Source organism: Athene cunicularia, assembly GCF_003259725.1.
Source record: "Athene cunicularia isolate RWA chromosome 7 unlocalized genomic scaffold, athCun1 chr7_part1, whole genome shotgun sequence".
NCBI lineage: Eukaryota > Metazoa > Chordata > Aves > Strigiformes > Strigidae > Athene > Athene cunicularia.
The window spans coordinates 32,464,531-32,490,222 of record NW_020799107.1 but is presented as its reverse complement, the minus strand read 5'-3'; the positions used below and the strand labels follow the sequence as shown (position 1 = coordinate 32,490,222).

At 34.1% G+C, this 25,692-nt stretch overlaps 1 protein-coding gene across 1 annotated transcript in view; it reads left to right on the top strand.

The window, feature by feature from the left end:
• Positions 1-25,692, top strand: part of LRP1B (LDL receptor related protein 1B) — a 568,332-nt gene that overhangs the window by 396,842 nt on the left and 145,798 nt on the right. The window contains exons 42-45 of the mRNA XM_026852527.1: positions 10,708-10,897; positions 12,364-12,568; positions 24,361-24,553; positions 25,028-25,153. Of these exons, the coding sequence (XP_026708328.1) occupies positions 10,708-10,897; positions 12,364-12,568; positions 24,361-24,553; positions 25,028-25,153 (714 nt within the window). The remainder of the gene's footprint in view (positions 1-10,707; positions 10,898-12,363; positions 12,569-24,360; positions 24,554-25,027; positions 25,154-25,692) is intronic.

The following is a 25,692-nucleotide window of genomic DNA, read 5'->3' as shown; positions in this document are numbered from 1 at the left end:
TATATATATATATATAAAATAATTATTATTATTATTTCTGTTATTCCAGTTTGAGGAATCATAAAGGACTCAGTCTGCAAAAAGGAGTATTTTTTCATTTCACATAAGCTTTCTGGAGGTTTTGATTGTGAGAACCAGTGCCTTGATAAATCAAATCCCAATTCATTTGGTAGTCTAGAGGAGATCTGCATACACTTTGGAAGTTGTTTTTTCATTTAATTTTAGCCCCCAGTGGACTGTAGGCTTTGCAGAAAATGGAAAGAAGGCATTAGATACAAAAGAAGGTACAAAAGGTAATAAATATATCTGAAAGTTTAAATCAGGGTGGCCATCTCCAAATAATCTTTATAATCTCTCTTCAGCCCTACCAGAACTAGAACTTCTAACTGTTGCCGGTTTCTCCGAGAGAATTTGTTACTGAAAACCTAGGTTAAAATGAGGTAATGGAGCAGTATACAGAAAAACCAGTAGCAGTTAAAGGCACAGTTAGGCAAGGACATATTTGGAAATCTGACTTGTTCACAATTTCTACAGGTTATCAATTTCATTGGAATATAAGGGTCTATTCTCTCAAATTTAACTGGTGGTTTTTGTTTGTTTGTTTGTGGGGTTTTTTTGTCGTCATTAATCACTTCTAGACAGAACAACACTATTATTTGAAACTTCTGAACCAATTTCCTTGGTGTTTAAACTGGAATCCATTTTGAAGTAACTCTGATCAACATACCTGAAGTATTTTAAATCTTTACAGATCTAAATAGACCTATCTTCCATCAGCAAGTAATTTTAAAGTAAATAGAAATGACTGAAAATGAAAATGTTTCAACAGAAGCAAGCATCTATTTGATATGAGATTTTTAATATTATATGCTTATCCCCTCTCATACCACGTCACCCGCTGACTGTTGTTTTGCCAACTGATAAATGGCAAGTTTATTTTTAATGATGTGATGATCTGAACAGAGATCTCTTCTACATGGAATTAGAGGTCCCAGTTTGACTCGGAGAAAGTCAAAGAAAGTATATTTTTCTCAAAGTTTCCTATTACATATAAGATGATTAACACTGTGGATTGACCCAATAAGCCAAAAAAGTGTTATGTTAGATGGGATAAACGTATGGGTTTTTTTCTTCTATAACATCCAAGATTAAGTCCTATTTCACAAACCAGCTGCTAAACTTCTCTTCTTTGCTGCGGCATCCTTCCTTGTCTGCCTGCCTAGAAGCAGAGTGCCAGAGGAGCGTCTGTTTTCCTTCTTCCTTCCCTGCAGAACATGACATTTGTGTATCAGCAACTCTGAAAGAGTCTAAAATTTCTATTGACTGAGAACAGAGAAGACCATCTCAAACCATCTCTCCGATAAACCATCTGTGTGAGCTACCTTCCATCCCAGTACAAATACAAAATTAAGATTAGCTTTAGACAGTGGGTGACATGCTAGTGGATGACTAATCTGCAGTGGGAGACAAGAAGTTGCCTCATAGCATTTCTTGTGGTTGTCCTAAGTTGTTTCAAAGCTGTTTATACAAGGAAGACTTCCACCCCATCCCCAGCTAACTCTGTTTCTAACTTAATGGTGTAGTCTTTCTTTTTTTTTTTTTTTTTTTTTTTTTTTTTTTTTTATCATAGGTAGAAGTTGAGGTAATATATTCATTAACCAAAGCCTGCTTCGCTGTATCTATAGAACAATAGTGCAGTGTTCAAGTATGTTTAATGTTAGTGGTATAACACTAGACAGAAAAGCAATGAAGAAGCTTGAAACTAAAGAGAGAGGGGGAAAAAACAAACAAAACAAAACAAAAAAGAGAGAAAAGGCAAAAGAAGGCAAGCGAGAAAGAGGAAAAAGTATTAAGATGAGATACTCTCAACGAGCTGTCTTTTTCTTAACTGTGCAAACAATGGCACTGAGACATTTTGCCAGTGTAACGTCTTTCACAGCACAAAAGGAAGTGTTATGTGAAAAAACGCTCCTTCTGTTTTGAACTTTAGGCACTAGTGTCTATAGAAGGCAAAAATCTTTTCACTGTTAACATAGTGTCAGGATTCTGTGATGTATTGTAAGGCTTTTTACAGTCTGAATCTTTTAAAGGTGTTCCAATGTGTGCTACTATTCTTTCTAACTAAATGGGTCCAATTTAACTGTCAAAAAGGCATTTATGTTCCCATTTCTCTTACAGAGCATTAAATTTGGTACATTGTGTGAGATCCCTTTAGTTTTGGAGATTTCTTCTCCAAGAAAGAAATTTTTAATCTGTTAAAAATAAATACTTTAATATTGTTGCTTTTCATTTCATAAATGAGTTGGATTTATTATAATTGTATATGTCAGAATATAGGTCTGGTGACTTTCACTTTTTGAAGGAGGGAAAGTGAGAGGCTATTGTTAAGTTTAGGACATTTAAGTAGAAAAAACTAAAATTTATTATTACAACTGCAGCCTTGTTAGTGTAAAGCACAGTGTCTGGTTTATCACTATATTTTGTTTCCGCATGTGGCTGTGTATTATGATTAATGGGTGAAATTTATGAGCTGTTACTATAGGTGGATAAAGTTTCCTAACTGTATATTAAGCACTTCTTACTCTAGAAATAGGTATTTTTACACATTTCATGGTTTGTTTAGCTGTTTCCTGGTCTGAAACTCTGAAATGTATTCATGATGGGAGCTGACATACACTGATCTAGTTCAGTCTGCCCTGAGCACTCCCAACCTCAGTATTCAGGAAAGGTGCTTCTGACTATTAAACATGAGATTATTCATGAAGAATTAATACTATCTGTGACTGCCTCAACTTTCCATCTTACGCTTAAACTTTTACTGATGTAAATATTCGCGGATGTAAATTTTTACATAAACCAACTGTGGCTTAGCTGCATGAAACGCAAAACTCTGGTGAATTGTGAGGAGAAAGGTATACAGAACAACGTCTCTTGTCGTTTTTAATTTGTTTTATTCTAATGAGTAATGTGATCCAGCAAATATTACTAGGTTATTAGGCTGTTCTCCCATTAATGCTTCTAATATCTCTATAGTGTTTGGTTTTACTTCAACAGTACCAATAAAAATGAATGAGTATATGTATTTATTAGAAGACTTACTAGTCTTAAGGTAGTCACTCTAATAGTATCGATTTAAAGGTGGTACGGCTGAATAGTAATTTTTTCGTCTACATGTAATGTATAAAAAGATAATGTGGGCTTGTAATTAGAAAAAAATAATCTATGGCAATTGTTAAGATTTTTTTTAATACTTCATAAAACACTTCTATCTCTTGATGTTAGCTTTTTTAATTCTAAAAGTCATTCTGCTCTTAAAGCCTTTTACAGGGATATTTTATTTTGAAGATACGATATTATAACACTCGTTAACTAGCAATGATATATTGAACTAGACTGGTTGGGTTACATTACAAATTACTGTTGTTTTTCTAGGTGGTTGAGTTCCCTATATTTCCTTAAGTATCTGATGTATCATTATTCCTTTGCTACATTATTCCCTGCTGACTGTAAGACAGTCCCTAAACCTAATCAAGGAGTAAGTTATATCTAGGATAAGATAGGACAGAATATTGCAGGTCTGCGTCTCTGCTGATGTGGTTTTCTTCAGTGACCTGTCAGGGAACAGCTATGGAAGGGCTATATCCATTGTTGGGGGAAAAATAGTAATTGGAGGTAGATACAGATTTTCTCATTAAAAGCTGTTGGTTATTTTTTCCCCCATGGTAAAAGGGATAAATAATTCTTTGAACAAAGATAGTATGGTCTACAAGAATGTGGACATAGAATTAAACATATAATTGTTGTATTTAGTAGCATAAACCAGCCTTGATTTTTAAAAGCTGGTTATCACAGCAAATTGTAAGGATAATATCTACTGTGGCTTCACTAATGTATTTTTAAATGCTAACTGGGAGCCAGAAAGAAACCCAGTATTTGTGCACATAAAAGCATAGTTCTGGATCAAGCTTACTGTTTTCAAGAGTCACTTTTTTCCTCATTTTAAAGAGTTCCAAAGTACTTGTTCCATCTATACTCAGGTAAAAATGACCAAGAAGTTAGTGACGTTGTTTCTGTTCTCTCACTAAGAGTTTCTGAGCTTGAGTTTGATCCACAAGTAAGCTAAACTATATAGCAAAATGTAGAAAAACCATCAATGCTGGTAGGAGACAATAAAAAAAAAAAAAATCTAAAATTGAAACGCCGCTATGAATTATCTATTTCTTGGTATGCAGCTTTTACAGAGCTCTGCCTGAATAACTCAGAGTGTTTGTAAGAGTGAAGAACATATTTCTGTCAGTCTTCATAATGAAATTAAACAAACAAAATGTTCTAGAAACACTGTACAACTTGCTGACTGATCCTTTCAGGATCAGCTTTTCCTTCTGGTATCTCTGTCCGATTTACATCATCATCAGTCTGTAAGTTTATAACCCCACATTAGTGAGCGTGCAGGTATTCACAGAGTATCAGTAGGTCACCTGCTCTCAAAGGTCCGGCTTTGCCCAGAGGTGCAGATCTGCCTTGTCTGGCTCCAAACTGGGCATTGCCAGTGTTGTACCACAGGTACACTGAATCGCAATCTAGTGCACGTCATCACACAGAAATATCATCCATTTCTACGCTGCTGTTCAGTTGGTTGGTTAGTCCATGCACGTATGATGAAAGTCATCAGCTGCAGGTTAGGTTCGTGCTCTTTTTCGTGCTAAATTTTGATGTCTCCTTTGAATAGTCTCATCAGTTATTTTGTATAGACCTTCATAAGCTCACTGATGATGTTCACTGTAAATAACCTACTACTTAGGCGTCTGTCTGTCTTTCACACTGAACTTATTTCACCGATACAGTAATTACATACAATATTTTATATATCTTCATTGGCATAGACTAAAGAAATATTATAAATCCAGAAAGATATTTACCTTGTAGCTTTTGCTGAATATATTAGAAGTCTTTCTTGAGCAAATGTCCAGTATTTGTATTTTCATTTTTATTTGCACATAGATTCAATTTTTAAGTGTCATTAGGAAGACACCAAATGTTTTGTTAGATGTGAGATTTCAGTATTATACTTTCTACCAAACCAAAAGGTGTGATTTTATTTCTCTTTAAATGATTCACAACAAATTTTCACTCTTTTCAGTCGTGGCTACTGCAGTAGATTTGAAGGAATAATAAGGTTACGTCCATGGAGATGTTTGCAGTGGCTTGAACTTAAGCTAGTTGTTGCCCTGAAGAACCCAACCTCTGTCTTTAATACGATCTTACTGCTTGTAGTAACCTTTAATGTATAATAGTGTATGATATGTTTTTATATTTTGGAGATACAGAAAAATGATACAGATGTTTGCTGATTTATGGTGTAATATTCTTGGGCTAAATGGGGAAATTAAATAATTGCTTATTACAGTTCAGAGTTGTTTATGCCATATTAGATATTTAAGATTTCTGTTACAATAGGATATATGGTGGCCTTGTTTTACATGTGACTGACAGAAGCAATGAAGAACTTAAATCACCCTCTAATTTTCGAGGCAAATAAAAGTCAATCTTGCCTTTTCTTTTTTTCTTTTTTTCTTTTTTTTTTTTTTTAATTTTTCTTATTACAACTTATTATTGTCTTAGACTTTTTGTTTAGCAAAAGGCTTCCCACTTTATGGTACTTGAAGAGCAAAGTAGAAGGGTAAAGAATTATTTAAAGTTCTGATTGTGCAGTCAGATACGTGAACATAAACCCTTTTTCTCAGGTGCTTTATTGCTTGTAAGGCATTCTATTCACCTCAGATCAAATGGTGACCACCTGTTTTCTATCACACAAACAGATTGACAGAAAGCAGGACCATCTCCTGTGACCAGTCTGGTATAACAATTGACACGCTGTATCCTGAAAGGAGTATTGTGAAAGCCCATTCAGAGAATGAATAAAGATCAAGCAGGTGTTTAATGTTAAGTACTGAACATTAAAGCCTTCTCCAAACTTCTGATATTGAAGCGCTGTTTATGTTCAATTTTATTACTTTGATGGCTTTTCAGTATTAAAAACATTATGATGTTGACAGTTGTTTTTGCTTTACAACTTTGCTAAAGAAAAGGAGTTGGTAAAAATATGAAATCAAAGGAAAAAGCTAATTGAACTGGTGGAACCAGAAAAGTTTTAACTGTGAACTTTCAAGAGAATTTTGAAGGTAGAAGATAGAAGATAAAAATCTAGGAAACTGAGAAGTAGTATATACATTACTAAAAGTCAGTGGCAACAGCTATTGGATAATTTAAACTTTATGTCCTTTAGTATTTTTATTTTCTGTTTGCAGTAATAAGGGAGCTCTAATCTGAGTTCCTCAGTTATTGATTTGTTGCTTGTCTGTTCCCTGAGAAAGTCAGATGAAGATCAGCATGACAATATTTATAGGCTGCATCTCATCTGTGGGATGCAATCCATCTTCGTTAAATTCAGCAAAAGTGATAGATAGCATTTGGCAACGTAATGATGTGATCACTCTACCATTGCCTTTGTAAATCATAAGCTGTTGCATTCTCTTGTCTAGATATTTAATCAGTTATACACCCCATTACTGATTTAATTCAGAATGTCAGTGGCAGGTGAATAATGTGAGTATTTGTATATTAATATCATATTGTATTAATGTTCCTTTCATTTAAGTATGCTATTCATGTGAAAATCATAAACTGTTGCTTCATGGCTAGAATAAATTTAATCAGTGCTGTAGGCATCTAATGCCATCAGTGTTTTAATTCAATATGTCAGTGAAACAAATGTGTTTCTTTTCATTTCCAGTTTCTTTATGCTTTACTAATTCGGAATATTATATGATGCTATGAAAATATGAAGCTGAGAGTAAACAAATTGCTAATTTTCCTCATGTCAGTAGATCTTGGGACTGAATCCCCCAATTGTAGCACCAGATAGGATGAGTACGTATTTTTGCTATATTTTAAAGCAACTGAATATATAATAATAAATTAACTTTTAAAAAGTGCTCTAGAATGTTTCTTAGAGGCAGTGTGAAATAAGTAAATATAAAATAATACCAATGCAAACTGGTAATGATATAACACTAGGATGGAGTTGCTTTGGAATCTTCTCCGGTGTCCTGCCTTCGGCAGTACGAAGTTGCTAGAAGGTTTTAATTTTAAGGAACCACCTTGATACGGTTGTTTGCTGACCCTGTGGTATAATATTCATAGGCTAAATGGGAAAATTAAATAATTGCTGATTACAGTTCCAAGTTGTTTATGCCATATTAGGTACTTAAGATTTCTGTTATGATAGAATATATGATGGCCTTGTTTTACATGACAGAAGCAATGAAGAAATTATTAATCTAGCTGAAAGTGCCTAGATGACCATTTCTAGGACCAGTTGTGGCATTTATCAGTGATAAAAGGATTTATATGAATTTTTGGCATCCTCCACTAACCTCTAAAACAAAAAGTTTATTTGCACCTAGAAACAATATAAAATAACAAAAAAAAACTGTATTAGCACTGATAACATTATACTGAAGATTTGCCTGAATAGTGTACCAGTGGTACTTCATCCAGCTCATACTACACGCTAATAAGTGCAAAGTTAGTTGTCTTTTCTGTTGTAAGAACTTACCAAAATCTTGGGTCACTTTACCATCTAATCTTTCAGTCTTATGCCATTGACTTTAAAAGCACCTTACTTACAGATTTCTAAAAGTATCAAATTATTATTTTCTGTATATCTCCTAAATACAGAAAATACACAGAATACATGTATAGGTGTTTACTTATATCTATTAAAAATAGAAATTGTAAGTAAACCTGCACATGTTGTATTTGAAGAGCATTTTCATCATTCTAGTTGTGTTTTACTTCATCAAGTATAGTTGTGGCAGGAACATCATTATCTTTTGTCTACTACAGAAGAGTTTTAGAAAATATTTTTCTGATACTCATCTTTCAAATGAAGCACATTATTTGCAGCAAATCTTAGTTAAATTCTACCTTGTAAGGGCTGTGTCTTTAACCACAAGCCAATGACTTAATTTCATTTTTCTAAAAACTTCCATAATAAAGGTGAGGAAACACTCAACATTCAAAGATATTAAAGGTAAAATTAGTGCATTAAATGATGATGATTTTTTTATTACAAATAAAGTGTGGAATTAGTCAGAAAAAGCCAATTAATCTTCTGTTATTTTTTAATAGAATCACAGAATATCCTGAGTTGGAAGGGAGCCACAAGCGTTATCGAGACCAGCTCCTGACTCCACACAGGGAAACCTAAGAGTTAAAACATTGTCTAAATTATATCTAAGAGTGTTGGTTTTAGTATAGAGAATTGTAAATTGTGATTCAGCATATAATTTTAATGGAAAATAGTAGTTTAAGTTAGAATTGTATTCCTGACTCTTCACGGTAACATTTATCACATTTACTCATTTTTATTTCACAGTTAGTGGAAGACTTGCCAGAAGTGACCAAGAAGTATATCAGAGCCTGTATCTAAATGGTACAGACTTCTGCCCCAGGGAGTGATCCCTAGCCCCAGGCAGAGAGCAGAGTGGTTCTTGTATGCAGTGCTTGCCCTGGTGCCTCTGGGATGATTTGGGCAGCCCAGCTTTCCTTTGAATCCTGTCTTGTGTTTCTACATCTCTGAGAAATTATAATTTTTAGGATTTCTTCTGGCTTATGCTGCCTAATACTGTATGTCGGTCCTAAGAGTGATATTTTGATGTTCTGATGGCAAGGATATTTTTTGCATGGAAGCGTGGCTTGAGAAAGTTAAGTTGTGTTTGAGGTGTGGAGATTTCAGTGGTCAGGAGGTGTCTGTAGGCAAAAGGAACAAATGTGGTCTTGTTTATACCCCCAAAAGTCTTTTTCAGAAAGAGTAGCAAATTTTTGCCAGAAGAATACGTGGGTTACATCTCAGAATTAGTTGTTTTGTTCCAGAAGGTTACCCTGGTATAAAGAAACATGTGGGTGGTGTGAGTTCTCCGGGTGCAAGACCCGAGAGTGAAACTACTGACTTTCTCAGTTCAGAGTATAGACAGACACGCCCAGAAACTACATAAACCATAGTTGATGCTAAGCCTGCATTCAGGCACGTTCTAATTGCTGTTAAAATACTTCGGGAAGTGTTTGCCCGTCTCTGTCACAATGTTTGAAATAAGGGAATAAATTTGATTTCAGTTGGTGATTTCTGAACCAAAAAAAAATAAAGCCTTTAGTATATCTCAATGTGGTTTTGATGCTTAGAATTCAAAATAAATTAATAAGACAACTAAATATTGCATTCAAAGAACACATTCGTGTAACCCATTCATCTTTTTGAAAAATCACAATTCTTATCAAAAAGGTAATCTTTGCAATGTTCAGAAGAGTTTTTATAGTTTTCAACTTGCTTTCAGTGCCATTTTAAAAGTTAAACTCGGTCACTTTTTTCAGTTACATGTGAACTGAAGATATCTTTTTTCATAAATTCTCCTTCATAAGTAGGAGTACCCTTTTTACATATATTCATCTCACTTTATGGAGTGTCGTCTAATTTATTTTTTCTATTCTTTCTTTAAGACAAGTCAGTGAGACTTGTCTTATAGATATGTAATGAAAATTTAGTCAGAAGATCTCCCAAATGCTTTAGAAAGAAAAACATTTTTTTAAAAAGATAGATAAATAATTGCTTGTCTCATAGTTTTAATTTACATTTAGCAGTTTCAGAGTGATCAAACTTACTTTGGGACTTTCTGTGTATATGAATTGCATGGTAAAAATTACATCTTCCAGCAAGCTGAATGTAAATTGTAATGACCGGCATAATGTAATCCTTATTATATTTCTTGAGTTTTGCCTTTTGTAGATCATTAATAAGCTGCGTGAACCTCCTGGTCTAAAATTATTTGTTTCTAACAAAATAATAAGTGAAGTAATCAACACACATTTCTGTAGTAATTCAAAAATAATGGTAGGAAATAATTACTCCTATTTCTCACAGTCTGTCGCTTTTATGTATTGGAATCAGATACAGTTTATCTTTTCTGGATGTTAAATATATGCTTTAGCTACTTATTAATATTTGCTTTTGTTTCTAGCTCACTTTTTTTTTTTTTTTTTTTTATGTAGAATGAAAGACCATGGTATTGTGGCTTATTAAAATAACATATTTATGCTGAGACCTTCAGAGTTGGTCTTTTTGCAGTATTTTTCAGGTGTTTAAAAAAATTATATAAAATTAATAACAACAGGACACTTTGATCCCTATTACTGTAATGTGTATCTGTGTTAGAAAATACATCGGAAGATAATGCTAAATAATACAACTAATTAGTGCAAACATGCCGAAGACTTAGCTTAAAGATGTTTGAAGTTGTGACTAAGTTATTGCTGTCTTGAATAAATGCTTTTTATTTCTAACATGTTATCTGGGGACACTGTAATAAAAAATATTAATTTAATGAGTGTTAGAATTGACCAATATAATCCAGGGATATTAATAGTGATCTTCCTCTCTATGTTTTGTAATTTAAATTTATGAAAAAGAAAAAAAGACGTTGATTCCAATAAAAACCTAAAGAGGTGAAATGATAAAAGAATTGACAGGGTCAATAGGCAGAAATAGCTGAACTCTGTGATTCTGGAGGATCACCTTCGAGGAAAAAGAAAAAAAAAAAAGTCTCATTAGAAGGAGTTTTATTTGGTCCTGTCTGTAACCATGTCTTCCAGATGTTGGGTCAGTGGAGGGACTTGCTTATCATAGAGCTTGGGACACTATCTATTGGACCAGTTCAACCACATCCTCAATCACAAGACACACTGTAGACCAGAGACGTCGAGGAGCGTTCAACCGGGAAGCAGTAATAACAATGTCTGAAGAGGATCATCCACATGTGTTGGCTCTAGATGAATGTCAAAAGTATGTATTATATCTTTCTTAGCAGATTTTAATTTTTGCTTAATGTCAAAGACGCAGCAGCACCTCTTTATTTCACAGCCAACTCATGCTGCTGAACCCTATGAAGGTTAAGTAGATTTCTTCGTTTAGGAGACAAATGTCAATGTTGTCATTTTTTTCTAAGCAATTGCAGGAGTAAGATGCAATATTTCATATGTTTTTATGTTTCAGATTAAATATTAAGTAAATGGAATGTTAAAAAATTCAAGCTGGTTTTAAGAAAAGTGAACTAAATGCAAATTATCAAGACCAATTTTTTTACTGATTTCTTTTGTCAGACATGTTAATGTCTTGCTTAAAAAAAAATAATAATTTAAACGTTTACAAAGAAATCTGAATTTCTTGTGCGGCAAATTGATAGACCCACGTGTTTATCACAAAAATCAGAGTTGTATGAAACTCTGTAACAAGGGATGTACATTTACGGTGTTTGTGGACAACATCCTGGAAAGAAATCTAATTTAGTTTCCTTCCCGCCACTCTCAAGAAGACTGTGCTTCCTAGGAAGATAAGAGGAGGGTTTATGTTTTTACTCCAGCCTCTTGCAAATAAGTGTCTTACAGATTTGAGTGACTTTAATCTTCTCTGTTAATTCTGGAAGAAAGACAACCTGCTGCTTCTGCTTCTTGCAACTGTGTCTCCTCTTTGGGGAGGCCAGGCCACATTTCTGCATTATTAAGTTCTATTTTGAACTTGTGACAGCTGAACGTGCAACGTTGCATGGGTAGTCGAGGTAGCTATTTCCATGCCCAGTTTATGCTGTATTGTAAAATATTTTCATGTCCAGTTTATGCAAATTAAGAGTTTGTGCTGTATTACTAAACATTATTTACCTAGGTATCATAAATAATCCAACTGAATCCTGATGGAGATTGCAGTGAGAGGATGGGCAGGTTCGGATCAGTGTATAAACTACATTCTCAACTCATTTATTAACATTTTATCCACTATTGTTTAACAAGGGGGGATTGAGCCTTCTATAGAATATATTAGGATCATTTAATTCCCCATTACCAACCTTCTGCGTAGCAGTCCTTTGGTCTGTTATAATATGGGGAAAGCTGCAGATTAATTTCACTATTAGAAATTACTAATATACACATTAGCAGAATTAAGTTTATATCGTTACAGTTTATATCTCTGTGTAATGGTTTATTACCATATGACCATGATCAGAATAGAACAGACCTGTGAAAAGAAAAAATGTATGTACTTGTATACAAGTTAATGAACTAGGAAACTGCTATAATTTATAGGATGCTGGCTATTACAATTTCTTATTCACCATTGATTATCACAATTACTTATAGATGCTGTTCATAAGTGTCTTTGAAGGCGTAAGGTTTTTTTTCTGTTGCTCATTTCATAGAGAATTAAATTATAAAATGTATCTTATGGTTTTGTTTGTTATTTTGATTTTAATACAGCTTAATGTTTTGGACTAACTGGAATGAGCAGCTCCCAAGCATCATGAGATCTACCCTCTCAGGCAAAAATGCACAGGTTATCATTAGTACAGATATTCTGACACCAAATGGACTTACCATTGATCATAGGGCGGAGAAACTTTACTTTTCAGATGGCAGCTTGGGAAAAATTGAGAGATGTGAATATGATGGATCACAAAGATATGTAAGTAAAACAAAAATCCCAAACATATTAATTGTAAATCTGTTTGTCTGCATTTGTTAGAATCTTTAAAATGAAAATGTTACTGAAAAAAAAAATCATTGTTTGCCTGTGTTTCTCCTTATATTAGTTGTGTGTTAGATTTACACTTCTGAACTACAAGTAATGCTCTGTGTACTCCACATTCCAGTTTCTGGGTGACCTTCTGGAGATGCAGACCCTTACCATGAAATCTTTGCGTTAGTATTGAGCCTGAAGCATCACTGTCCTAAATGATCTGTATCAACTTGAAAAAAATGTAGAACTAACTTCCGTGGAAGAGGTAGAGATATGTTCTGCTTTACATAGGAGGATTATAATTTTCCTTCAAGTGCCAAACTTTTCTGAATTTCTTTTGTATAATGCTTGAGTGTTACTCTACAAATCTTACTTTATTCTTTTCTATGTGTACATTTTCAGATATATTCAGCTGCAGTCATTACTCTTTTATCATAATATATTTTGGTCCTTCAGTGCTCTGTTAGTTTCAGCTCAGGTAGACCTTTTTGCTTGGAATATGCCGAAGGCAGTTGATCTGTCCTCACAATTTTGTTGCACGTTTAGCTCTATGTTTCTCATGTTTCATGAAGTCTTCCTTTCGGGGATTTTGTACCTCCCAAAGTGCATGATAAAATGAATGAAGAGCGTGTTCTGACTTGTATTTTCAGTTCCCAGCTCTACAAGATAATGCTTGGTACATCAGCTCACCTTTATTAATGTAAAAGAAGGAATAAGATCATTTATATACTGTATAAAAGCTTTGAAATCTTTTTTCATCTTAGATGAAAACTACTTGTTTTTCTGGAATCTTATCCAGGAGAAGTTCCACGTTCTTTGTTTAGACAAAATTTCCTTATTGGAGCAGAATAACAGCAGAACAGAACAGAAGTAAAACCAACATGACTAGGCATATAGTTTTATGTCGTTTCCTTTCTCCTTTTGTTTTCCTTTGAATAAATTAATTGCAGCTCCCTAATGTCTTCAGATGCAGTAACTCTATCAGAAACTGGACAAACCAAAGCTATACGGATTATAAACTGTACAATTTCTGACTATATATTCATTGTGAAAATGTATTATCTTTCTGTTTTGTTTTGTTTTTCTCAGTGAATCCATCTGTGTATCTAAGAATAACATACAGAAGGCATTTTCATAGTTTTCTTTGGTTTGTTGGGGTTTTTTTGTTGTTTTTTTAATTTTGTTTTGTTTCGTCATTTAGGAGATAAAAATAGAATTACTATTTTTCCTTCTTTCATATTATTCCTTGGGTTTTATGCTTTAATTATATCTTGATTATAAATGTTCTATAAAATCTGTACTTACTTTTTATTTAAATTAGGGTCATACTTTCAAAGATGATTCATATCATTTAGATCCATATGTCCTTCAGTTACTGCTGCATCTTTTGTCAGATAATGTACCACAACAGCACATGGTGTTCCAGATGTACATGTAGCAGATCTATATCGAACCATATAACAGCTCAATAGTATTTGCAGAATTGTTTATTATTCTGTCTCTTATGTTACTAAATATAAGTAATCAAAACTTTTAACTGGGTTGTGTGCAATGACCTTGGAGTTCCAACTTAAGTAACAAAAAGATGTAACTAGTTCAAACGATCTCTGCTTAGTTTCTGCTGTTTGGTGTTTTTCTTAAATCCTGCTTCATTTGTCAGTTCCAAAATACATCCAGTCTTATCTGTTCTCATTCCTGACTAATTTGGGTAATTATGTACCTGGAAAGTACCTCAGTTTGCTGTCTCCCACATAAAGTATTGAGAGGGACTTGTTGCCACCTTAAAATATAGGTAGAAAAAATTACACATTTTTCCTGTACTTCTCAGTTTCTCAACTATTTTCTTGGTAGGACTTTGATCACAGCTTGAAAGTTCTAATATATTATGTCATCCTCCTGTCCTTTATTTTCTGTTTTGTTGTCATTTTTGAAGACTGACAATATATTAGAGGATTTTTTTGATATTATTCCATCACATGATATATTAATCTACATTATAATAATTCTAAATTACAAGCTCCTGTCTTGAAGTAAGGTTCATTGGTCAATTAAAAATGCCTATTAAAAAGACACATGCAACTTTTACTTCTCTCACAAGTAGGAACTTGTACGAATACTTCATTGTGTTTGCCTGCAAGTTTATTGGAAATTCAGACACTCATTCTTAAATTCCTGGAGCTTAACAATATATAAAAATAGTTATATTCATTCCATTTTATTCTACTTATTTGCTTTGATTAAGTACTTTTCCATCTCTTATCTACGACGTTATTTGTCTATGTCACTACTATTCTGATCACATTTATTAGGGAAAAGAAAAAAATATCTAATTTAGCTCAGCAGTAGTAAATAATTTTAAAAATAATTTCCTTTCCTTTGTCTTCTATACTTTCTTCAGTTGTGTTCTCTGAAAATACCTCTTTCTAGACTGGATATTCTTTTGTTCCTCCTTTAGTTCAACAGGGATTCTTAAATTATTTTATTGCACTTTTTTCAGTTTGTTTTTTTTTAATTTTTTGCTGCATTTCCACTTTCTGATGTATACATCTGTCTTGTACTGCTGTTTCTTTTCCATTTTGCTGTCATGTTTAGTTTTACTTTCCTGTTTCTCTTTTACTTAAGGTTTTGACTATGCTGTCAGTTACGTGCAAGGTAGTTAGCAGGTTATGTGGAAACAGTTTAAGTTGCAGAAACCATTTCTAAAATCCCACCTTTTTAATCACACCTCTGACTTTCAGTTTGCATCAGCAAGGCAAAGTGATCATTCAGTTTCCTCAGTCTTTTCATGTTGAAACTTTCTACTTCTACATTGCCTCTTGGTTTGGCTTTCTGTCATTTTAACTCTTCTCCCCCATTACAGTAGACATAAAAGCTCCTGAAAGCAGTAAGTCCGGCATGCTCTTTCGAATGCTTTGTGGGAACTCTGGTGTGTTACCTCCACGAAGCCGTACTACTACTAGTAATGCTACACCAATGCCTGTTTGGGGAGAATCAGCTAGCTTTGTTGTCAGAAATACTGATCTGAGTTCTCACATACTGTGAGCTGTGAAACACTTGTGTGTGCTTCCTGGGTTCTGAAAGCACTTTTCCTGCATTAGATAGATGGCGGTTGTCATATCAAAAAAAAAAAAAAAAAAAAAAAAAAAAAAGACCAGGCTGCTTCATTCAAATCTGCACTTAAACTGTTCTGGCCTCACAGCTGTGCTTCAGCAGAGTTGCTCATCACCATGTAGATGCATTCTTACTGATACAAGAATGCCAGAATCCAGCCAGGAAATTGTATTCTCGAGCTAGTGAAATAAGAGTTCCAGGGCAGTTTTTCTTCATCCATATGCTGTCCAGGTTGATGAGATCTTTGGTTTCTGTAACATCAGGGTAATACAAGTAGTAAACATTACACCGTTGTGGTGATCTGAGATTCTTTAGGGTGTTTCAGCAAGGTCCTGCCATCAACCAGCCCTCAAAAGTAAACAGATTACCCTTTTCCTCACTATCTCTGCTTCATTGCTTTCTAGTTTCAGTTAGGTTAACAAAGGCAGAAATTGTATAGTAGAACATAAAATGGTAATGTAATGAATTTTCTTCCAGATAGCAGCTTCTTTCTTCATTCTACTCACCACAGTAATCTCGCACATTGATTGGGTAGAAAATAATTTAGCAGTATTGAATTGACTCTTTTAAGTGGATTGTAAGGGTTTATTGATTTTCTGTTAAGCTGATATTTTAATACTAGAATTTGGTTGCTGGAGTACTCTTTTAAGTTTGGAAGAATTTTTTTTTTATTATTATTTTTGTTCCTTTTTATTACTTAGAATATCTGGAGGGTTTTGTTGGTTTGGTTTTGGTGGGTTTGGTTGTTTGTTTGTTTTTGTTTTGTTTGTTTGTTTGTTTTTTTAATTCCTTGTTCTGCTGTGTCAGATCTTCTTGTTTAAAAAAAAAAAAAAAAAAGTGGCAATTATTTTTTTTGCAATCCCTTCCCATTTCCCTTCCAGTTTTGCTTCTGCCCGTAGTTGGATTTACTATTGTGGCCACAGCTGTTTTTAGCTGCTTAGTGTTTTAACTCTGACATGTTGTTCATGAACACAGGGACTGAGCCAACAGCAAATAAAGCTGATTATATATTTTATATGTATTTTTCTAATAAATCATGAGCTATTTTGATTTTTTTTCCTTTTCTCCTTTAGTATTGAGTATTCTGTAACATTTTATGTATCAAGAACCTAGAGATATAGATAATTTGCTGTAAATAGAAGTCAGATTATTTTCTAACATCCAGGTTGGAAAGGTTTTGTCACAGTTAGGGTTTTGTGGCCCTATAGGAGTGATTGTTGAAAGCAATATGATTATAGAGATGTCTTCAGTAATTATAACTTTCGTGTAATTGCAGCCTTCCAGTAATTATAAATTTCAGTTTCTAGAATATATGTTTTTATTTCATTGGAATCTGTATTTAAACAATTAAACAAGTTCCAAAGTTGGTGTGCAACTTCTGTTATCTTCAGTAACGTTTTATTGGATCAGTTCTTGAAACTAATAAGTGCAGAAAAGGAAGCTAAATGTTTGGCTATGCATTCATGAAAAACTTGAGTTTATGACTGACATCTGAAATGACTTTTCAGGCATCATTATATTTATTTGTAGTACAAGTATGAATGGGGACAGCGGAGTAATTTTGGTCAGTTCTTGGAAGGTATTCATGATGACATCAATGTTACCTTGAGAAGTGGCCGATTAACTCACTAAGGCCACTTAGAGGTAAATATTAACAAGTAGAAATGTAGACTATTAAATCAGAATGTGCTGAAAAGTCTTAGAAAAGGTTCTCACAAAGATCTGAACATGAGCAGTTACAAAAAGATGCAAGTCCTGAATCTGATTCTGAGTTGAAGAATCACATTACTGTATTCTTGATATACTGATAAATAATCAAAGGTGAAAACTAACCTGAAGGAAATTAATGTCAACTAGAAGGCACATATTTTAATATACTTGGATGCTTGTCTAGGAAAAAAAAAAAAAAAAAAAAAAAGAGAAATTATTTCATCAGTTTTTCCTGCTTCCTTGTGATTTTGTTAAACACCACTAGAAGCAATAACAGTAGAGAAACAAGGAATGATAGTAAAAAATGATATTGTAAGCACAACATGCACAATTTACAACTTATGTTTTCCATATTTGGCCTCTCCTATTCCCCTTTTTATGATAGTTTATCATTATGTTCTGGGCTTTGTCATAGAATCATAGAATCATTCAGGTTGGAAAACACCCTTGGCATCGTCAAGTCTAACCATCAGCCCTACTCTACAAAGTTCTCCCCTACACCATATCCTCCAGCATCTCATCTAAAAGACCCTTAAACACATCCAGGAATGGTGACTCCACCTCCTCCCTGGGCATTTTAAATCAATTCATTCTTTCTGTGTTTGAAAAGCAATTATAATGGTGTAGATAATCTTGGAAATTAACAATACTAGAGTGCAGTTGTGGTGAATTTTTTTAAATGTCTCTGTCCAGCAATATAAACATATTAGCTGTAGCGGGAATATGCTATTCTTGATTCTTTTCTCTTGCAAATCTTGTAAAAATGAGTCTTTCTCTCTCAACTTTCTAAATGTCCATGGTTCCCTTTAACATTTGTCTGAAAAACCAATGCAAAGAGTGAAATACTCCCCCTGCCTAAAATAGTTGTTTTTCTAGGAAGTCCACTCCGTTGACGTTGATGAGTTGCTTTCTTTGAGTAGTTCTCTAAACTAATGCTAAGATTAAGCCTAATGAAAGTGATTCCCTAACCAATGGCAATAAATCCTCTAATCCGTATGAGCTAGGCAGGTGGTTGTCCAGTGTCAGTAGCCTGGTAGAACTGAACTGACAGAAGGAATTAATGAAAAGATAAAAATAATCTCTAAGGCTGTGGAGAATAAGATCGTTTATAATATCTCGGGATCCCACGAAATTCTAGGAGATGGAAATAAATGTTACATTAGATGAAGTTTGTCATTGTCGTTTATGATGTTGAAAATAAGTATTGTGTAATTAATACACGTGGAGTTGCAAAGAACCTGGTTAATATCGTTGCAATTTACAGAGATGAATGCTTTCCATTTGAATGGCACTGAAAAGTACAGGCCTGTTATAAACAGTTGCTTAATATATCATTCTGCTGAACTGCAAATCTAACTAGCAGCTGGAACACTGCAAATTTAGCATTGCGATTTGGTTTTCGGTGTCTTAAACATTCATTTCTAGCACTGAGAAACAAAAATTAATTGTTGAAGAGGAAGCACTTCTGATTATGTTACATTGCACTCGGACAATTCTATGGAAACGGGATCTTACTGTCCTTGCTACATGCAGTATTCTAGTACGTCCATTGTATCCTTTGCTATGTGACTGCAATTCAAGTTACTGCAAAGGTCTTTTTGAAGGATAGAATAAATTAAAAGCAAATACATGTATTAAAGATGTGACAATGATGAAAATACGGTCTTTATTCTGACCAATCAACAAAAAGCATGATTATTTTTAGTGTAGCAGTGACTGGCACTGTTTTTTCACAAAACCCAGCGTAAGCCTAGACTAGACATTCTCTAATTTCTTTTGTGGCAACAGGAATAAGAAACTGGTAAACTCACAACTGTTCTGTACCAAATTTCTTTCTTCCTCTGTCTGTAAGTTCTTCGTCCACCTCACACCCCACAATTTCTTTTTTCCGGTTAACATAAGATTTTTGTCCTAATAGCATTGGAAGGGCAGAATTTGGATACTCCAGATCAAGGCTGATTAATTTTGTTATCCAGCAAGCGATAGCACTTTTGCTTTTTTTATTAAAGCAACTACATCAATAACAAGAAAAGCAGGGACTCAGAAATAAGTGTATCTTTTTTAAGCAGCTAAATCAATTACATAGAAGTTATTACTTAGATTATTTTTTTTCCATGTCTGTGCAACTGGTTTCCCTGTATCACATTCTCATAAATTTTTTCATAGATCCCTTGTCTATACTCTTTTAAAAACAATATTCATAACTGATTAATAAATATGGCATAATATTTTATGCCTTCCATTTGAAAGACTAAAATACATTAGCTAATTTTCATTAATGTGGTGTTCTGTATAAGTCAGTTCTGTCAGACTGAGTTTTATGATATTCATCTCAAATGTTATTTATTTTAAGATGACTGATATTGCTTTATCCTTGTGTAATGATTTTATTATGCAATTGACTTTAAATTTTAACCTTTTTAAGTGTAGTTTTCTATACTAGATTTCTCATTCTGTTACAGACCTCTAAGTAGAGGTAGGTATCTTTAGAAAAGTAAAGAGCACTTAAAAAACTTTAAAAAGCTTTATTAGATGGCACTGCCCATTTATTAAGCATTTCAAAAGACGTATTATCAGTAAGCCATTAATTAGAGTTAAAATACCTAAAAGCAACTCATATTTTAAGCTAATGTACTCATATTTTTTAAAAAAAAACTGTCTTTCTATAAAAGTTAAATATTGTCATGATAAGAATTGTTATGAATCTAATTCTTACTGACAATCTAATAAGGGTTTTCTATAAATCATTCAAATTACAGTGTTCTGGCATAAATTCTTGTCTAGCTGACATGTCTACCTGACTGGCTGCTTCCCTGTTTCAATCATGTTTTTGTAGAGAAACTGCTACACATACCTCAAATTTAGAGTAGCTCTATGTTAAAAGCTGTCTGGAAAACTTGAAAATCAGAACTTAAAGAGGAAAGGATGATTGTTAAAAATAATTTGCCCTGCTACTTGTGACATTCCTCCACCAGCCCCAGCCTCTCTATGTCTTTACGGGAAGCAGAGAAGACTTTTCATCTGTTATTCAGAGCTCGAGGTACATGCTGTAACTGAATGTGGGCATCATTCAGTATTAAAACACATGATGTGCCATTGGATGTCTTTGACTTTCCGTGGTTTGGGTGGAAGGGGTGGTAGGGATGTCTTGTTCAGGTTTCCTTAATGTTTTAAAATTGTACATATTGCCATTTCTGGTGTGAATTCAGACATACAATAAAATTTGTCAAGACAGAGTTTTTATATGATTGATTTTTGTTTTATACTGTTAAATGTTTAAAAACTCGTTACTGTAAAAAAAACAAAAAACAAACAAAAAAAAACAGTGTTCGTTTCAGATCTTTGTAATGCAGAACAGCAATGATTGATTTTTTTCAACGTGTGCACATTCATTCACTACCACATTTCTCTCTTCTGAGACCAAATACATTACTGATGACCATAATTATTCTTGCTTGCTGCCTTTGGCACAGGGTGCTTTTTGGCAGTTTTTGTCCTTTCTAGAAAAGGCCTTAAGTATTTTTACAATACTGCGGTACTTTGTGGGAGTGCGTGAACGTGGCCTTTCTGAATTAAATTTTACATTGTGGCCTATTATCATGCTTGACTAAATTTGATGGTTAATGTTGTACCTTCTAGTTCTCTTTGCATGTATATTGTCTGTAGAGGTTCAAAAGTTATTCCACGTATGGTATTTTATGTAATATAGATGCTCAGTTTCTTACGGAACTTTGTCCTTTTTCCCTCTAACTCTGTATGCAGTGGCTTTTCAATTCCAGTACAGTTTATGCACCCTTGACTGAACAACAGACAGCATATACTGCACTTGTATGATTGCAGATTAACTGGGCATTTTGCTTGTGTTGATAATATGCTTCCAGATGGGGCATGTAAGGAGGTTTTTCCCTGTATTCTTGAAAGTGGGGGCACTGCTCTGGGTCCTTTGTTCCTACATAGCCACCAATTTATATTAAACTTACTGTAGGTTGATTATCTTGAAATCTTATCTTTGAAAACATAATTTTTTCTTACGATTGAATGGTGATCACTGGTTCTGCGCTGGCTTTCTTCTCAGTGTTATGTGTTCAGGTACATTCATTCCCTGAAAGACTGCAACAGTTGTCTTAGGTTTAGATCCAAAGCTGATCAGATTGCTTTCAATAACTCAGAGGAATAAATCTGCGAAGCATTTATATTGGCTTCCATCATTATTTTGTAAGAGACAGGCAATCAGCAAGAAATATAGAAGCAGGAATTAGTGGGCAGACCCTTGCATGCTTCCTACCCCTCCTGGGCCAGACAGATGGGGCCACCCAAGGAGGGTCATGGTGTGAGAACCAGAATTTTCCTTACATGATCCTGCTGGTGAATCTACAGGTATCTCTGTCCAGAGCTGCAGTCACTGCTGGGAAAAGGAATGTTCAAACTGTACAGAATACAAGATATAGAGACATAAATGACTTAAAACAGGTTTGATACACAGCAAATTTGGTTGACACTGAATCCTCAGGACTTAAACATGCTTTGGCAGGCAACCAACGGATGAAAAGGCTTAAAGAAATTGTCTTTAATTTTCAGTTACTTCTGATCGTTCAGAAGTGCTATCAAGATTTAAAAAAAAAAAAAAAAAAAAGGTCATTTTCAGCATTATTCTATAAACTAGAATGTTAAAAAGGCTGTAAAGTTGGCCAAAAGCTGTTAGAAATATGAACTCTTCCTTTTGGATACTTGAATAAAACCAGCATCCTTGGGTAGTCCTGCCACATAATAGAGAGATTTCAGTGAATTAAGTGCTGTAAGCACTAGTGAACAAATGTTCCTGGATGTTAGCTTCTGTGACCCTTTATTTGGATCTCAGATCTCCCAAGGTTGAACAACAATGATCAGTTCTATAATTAATTTACATTGTTTTGTTACAATTTGAGGAAATTCTGACAGTGCTACAGAACACAGAAAGCTGTATGGAGCAGTGCCGCCTTTAGCACTGGTGGTGACAAGAAAATCTTTCAAACTGAGACAGTTTCACACCGTCATGGATAACAGAAGAGGTTTTTGCATTAATTCACTCCCATGTATCTTTTAATATTTTTAGTTTTTAAAGAAAAAAAAAAAAAAAAAGACGTTGGCTAGAGAAAAGTTGTCCTCTTGGGACATTTATCGCTAGGAAAAAGGATTTGCTGGTCAAACCTTCTTTCAAATATGCAGAAATATATAATGATGTACAATATGTTGTAATTATTTGAGTATTTTAAGTAATTTTGACACTCTGTATAATTGAATTTAAATATGACAAGAATGATCCTGTGCACTGGACTACAATTATTTATGTTGGCAAATCACTGAAATACCCCGGACAGTGATCTGACATATAAAATACCCTGGTCGTGTGAACAGACTGCCACTGAGGCATTACTTGGTATTGAAAACTGCAGAGTTGGGGCAACTTCTTAATCTCCAAGGCATAGCTGTAGAAGGAAAAATGGGGCTATTTTATTCCACAAAATTTAATATGGATGGATATATTAGGCAAATTCTTTATATGAAGAGAAAGAGCTCCTCGCCGTTTGTTTATTTATTTATTTATTAACTATCGGATTGACCATTACCACTTCCTTCTCATTCCATCATTTAAAAAAATAGGTACACAGCATCTGCTTGCAGGTAGGCTAAGCAGTGTACCAGTTGGCTTTGCGTGCATGGTGCATCCTATGTGCAGTCAGCGTGAATAGCTCAAATTCATCAGATGTGCTGGGGATATGCAGATAATTATCCTCTATATTTCAAGTTGATATCCATGAACTCCCATCATTATTATAAAGGTCCTTTGGGAAAAGAGGATAAAGGACATGAGGCAAATAGAAAACTGTGGTAACCTAAGTAGAGATACAGGCTGAGCACTGATTATTATAAAAGTTATTTCTGTTGAGTTGTTAAAAGAAAGGTATTCTTTTTCTGGTTTTATACCAATTTTGCTATGTTAAGTAGCAAATAGATACATAGATACGGGGGGGTGGGGGGTGGGGGGTGCCAGCCTGGGTCAGACAAACTTCCCACTTTATACATATACATAAGTTACTAATTTTCCCAGTGAAACATGGAAGATTATAATACAATAAATATTTTCAGAATATTATTTATTTCCATTATCTAATGGAGAAATAATAACCCCCTTACAATAATTGTTCAGTCGAAATTAAATTTTCAGCTAGAGCACTGATTAAAAATGCGTTATGTTCTTCAGAGCAGAGACTGTACATGCTAAATTTTTAATTCAGATACATAGAAAAAAAGAAGACATACGAAAATATTTTACAAGAGCTGTGATATACACTGGGATTAAATTAATTTTGTTTCTGCTCTTTCAAACCCTACTATATAGCGAACTTCAAATCATATTTCCTGTCTAAGTTTTAAACTGATAATTGGTATGGCAACTGTGGATTTTTTTTTTTTAAATTGGACAACATGAAACATTTATTGTCTTGGATTCAACTAATGTGATCATATGGTGAATGCTCTTAAGTTCTGAGACATGATTTTCACTTTGATTCATAATGACTCAGAATTTTTAGACTTTCAGCCTTGCTACAGGGCCTCTTGTTCTCTTTTCTGTTTGAGCTATTAAGCAGGTAGCCTGTTGAGTAGGTATTTTACAGGCACATTTAGATAAACTGTGATTTTATTTTATTTTTTTTACTTAAGACATGCCTGGATTTCTGAAATTTGAACTCTTGTAGCAATTCTTTATCACGCTTTAAGTGCTATTATGTCATTGTTCCAGGTGCTGTAAGTATGGAGGAATTAAGTGTTTTGTCTAAAACAACAAAGGGATGTGAGTCACAGTTTGCACTTCTAAAACTTCTTATGTAGCGACAACATTCTTTCTCATGTTTCTCTTGTGTACTTATGTATTTTAGGTAATTGTCAAATCTGGACCAGGTACCTTTCTCAGCCTGGCTGTTTATGACGATTATATCTTCTGGTCAGATGGAGTGAGGAGAGCTATTCTGCGTTCCAGTAAATATACAGGAGGAGATACAAAAGTTCTTCGTTCTGATATCCCGCATCAGCCAATGGGCATTATTGCTGTTGCCAATGATACTAACAGTTGTAAGTTACAAATCAAGATATGCCTCTTTCTTGATTCCTGTATCATTCATTTCAATAGTTTTACTTAGTCTTAACCAAGTTAAAACCTTCCATGGTGTTTCATAAATCCTTTCTGTTGCAGAACTGTTAGCAAAAGATGGGATATAACCTCTTCCCCAAGTAAATAAATATTATTGAATTACCGTTTTTTGCTATGGACATTGTGCTCATTTTGATAGCAGTTAAATCCTTTCCTGCCAAATAGCGGCAGTTGTGAATGTTGTGGGGTTTAATAATTATTATTTTTGAGGCAACTCCATTTGTTTATCTTTAGTATGCTAGCATCTGAGGCATTCTGACATCTTCACCTGACTGATAAAACTTGAATCAATTGCCCATGAATCTGAGATACGGTGATCTTTGCTCTCTCAAAGACATTGGCCATTGAAGCAAATTTAATAAAAGAGAGTTCATCTTTTATCATTTGTTTTTCAGGTGAGTTATCTCCTTGCGCACAAATGAATGGAGGTTGTCATGATTTATGCCTTCTGACTCCTGATGGACGAGTGAACTGCTCATGTAGAGGGGATAGAATACTGATAGATGATAACAGATGTGTGAGTAAGTAATACTAGCTGACACAATGCTTTTCTATGGTGTGATGCGGTTGGCTATCATAAGGAAAGATAGCTGGCCCAAGCCATTAATTTTATTGCTTCTATATACTGTAAAAATTGATCTGGCAGTTCAGCACATAGCAGACCTTTAACTATTTTATGTCTTATCAGGCTTTGGGGGGTTTAAAAAACATTCGTACTTATACTTTCCTTAAATTCCAGTTTGGGTAGTCATGTTCTACTCATTTCATATTTGCAGTTTGTTTCTGTTGAGTACAAATATTTTAATTTCATGTCCCTAGACATAGAAAATTATTGTAACTTATTAACCAGCTGTTGTATTTAATCATGTAAAATTGGGGTTTTAGTAATTAGGAAATGTATCACTTCAATTTTCAGAATACTTGGATACTGATTTTGTTGGAAAATATTCTGTATTACACTGCTGTAAATTCTCGCATCTTCCCACGCTTCCTCTGAACCAGTATGTCTTAGTACATGATAAAGAAAATATGAAATAACTTTTTTTATAGTTCAGAAGTG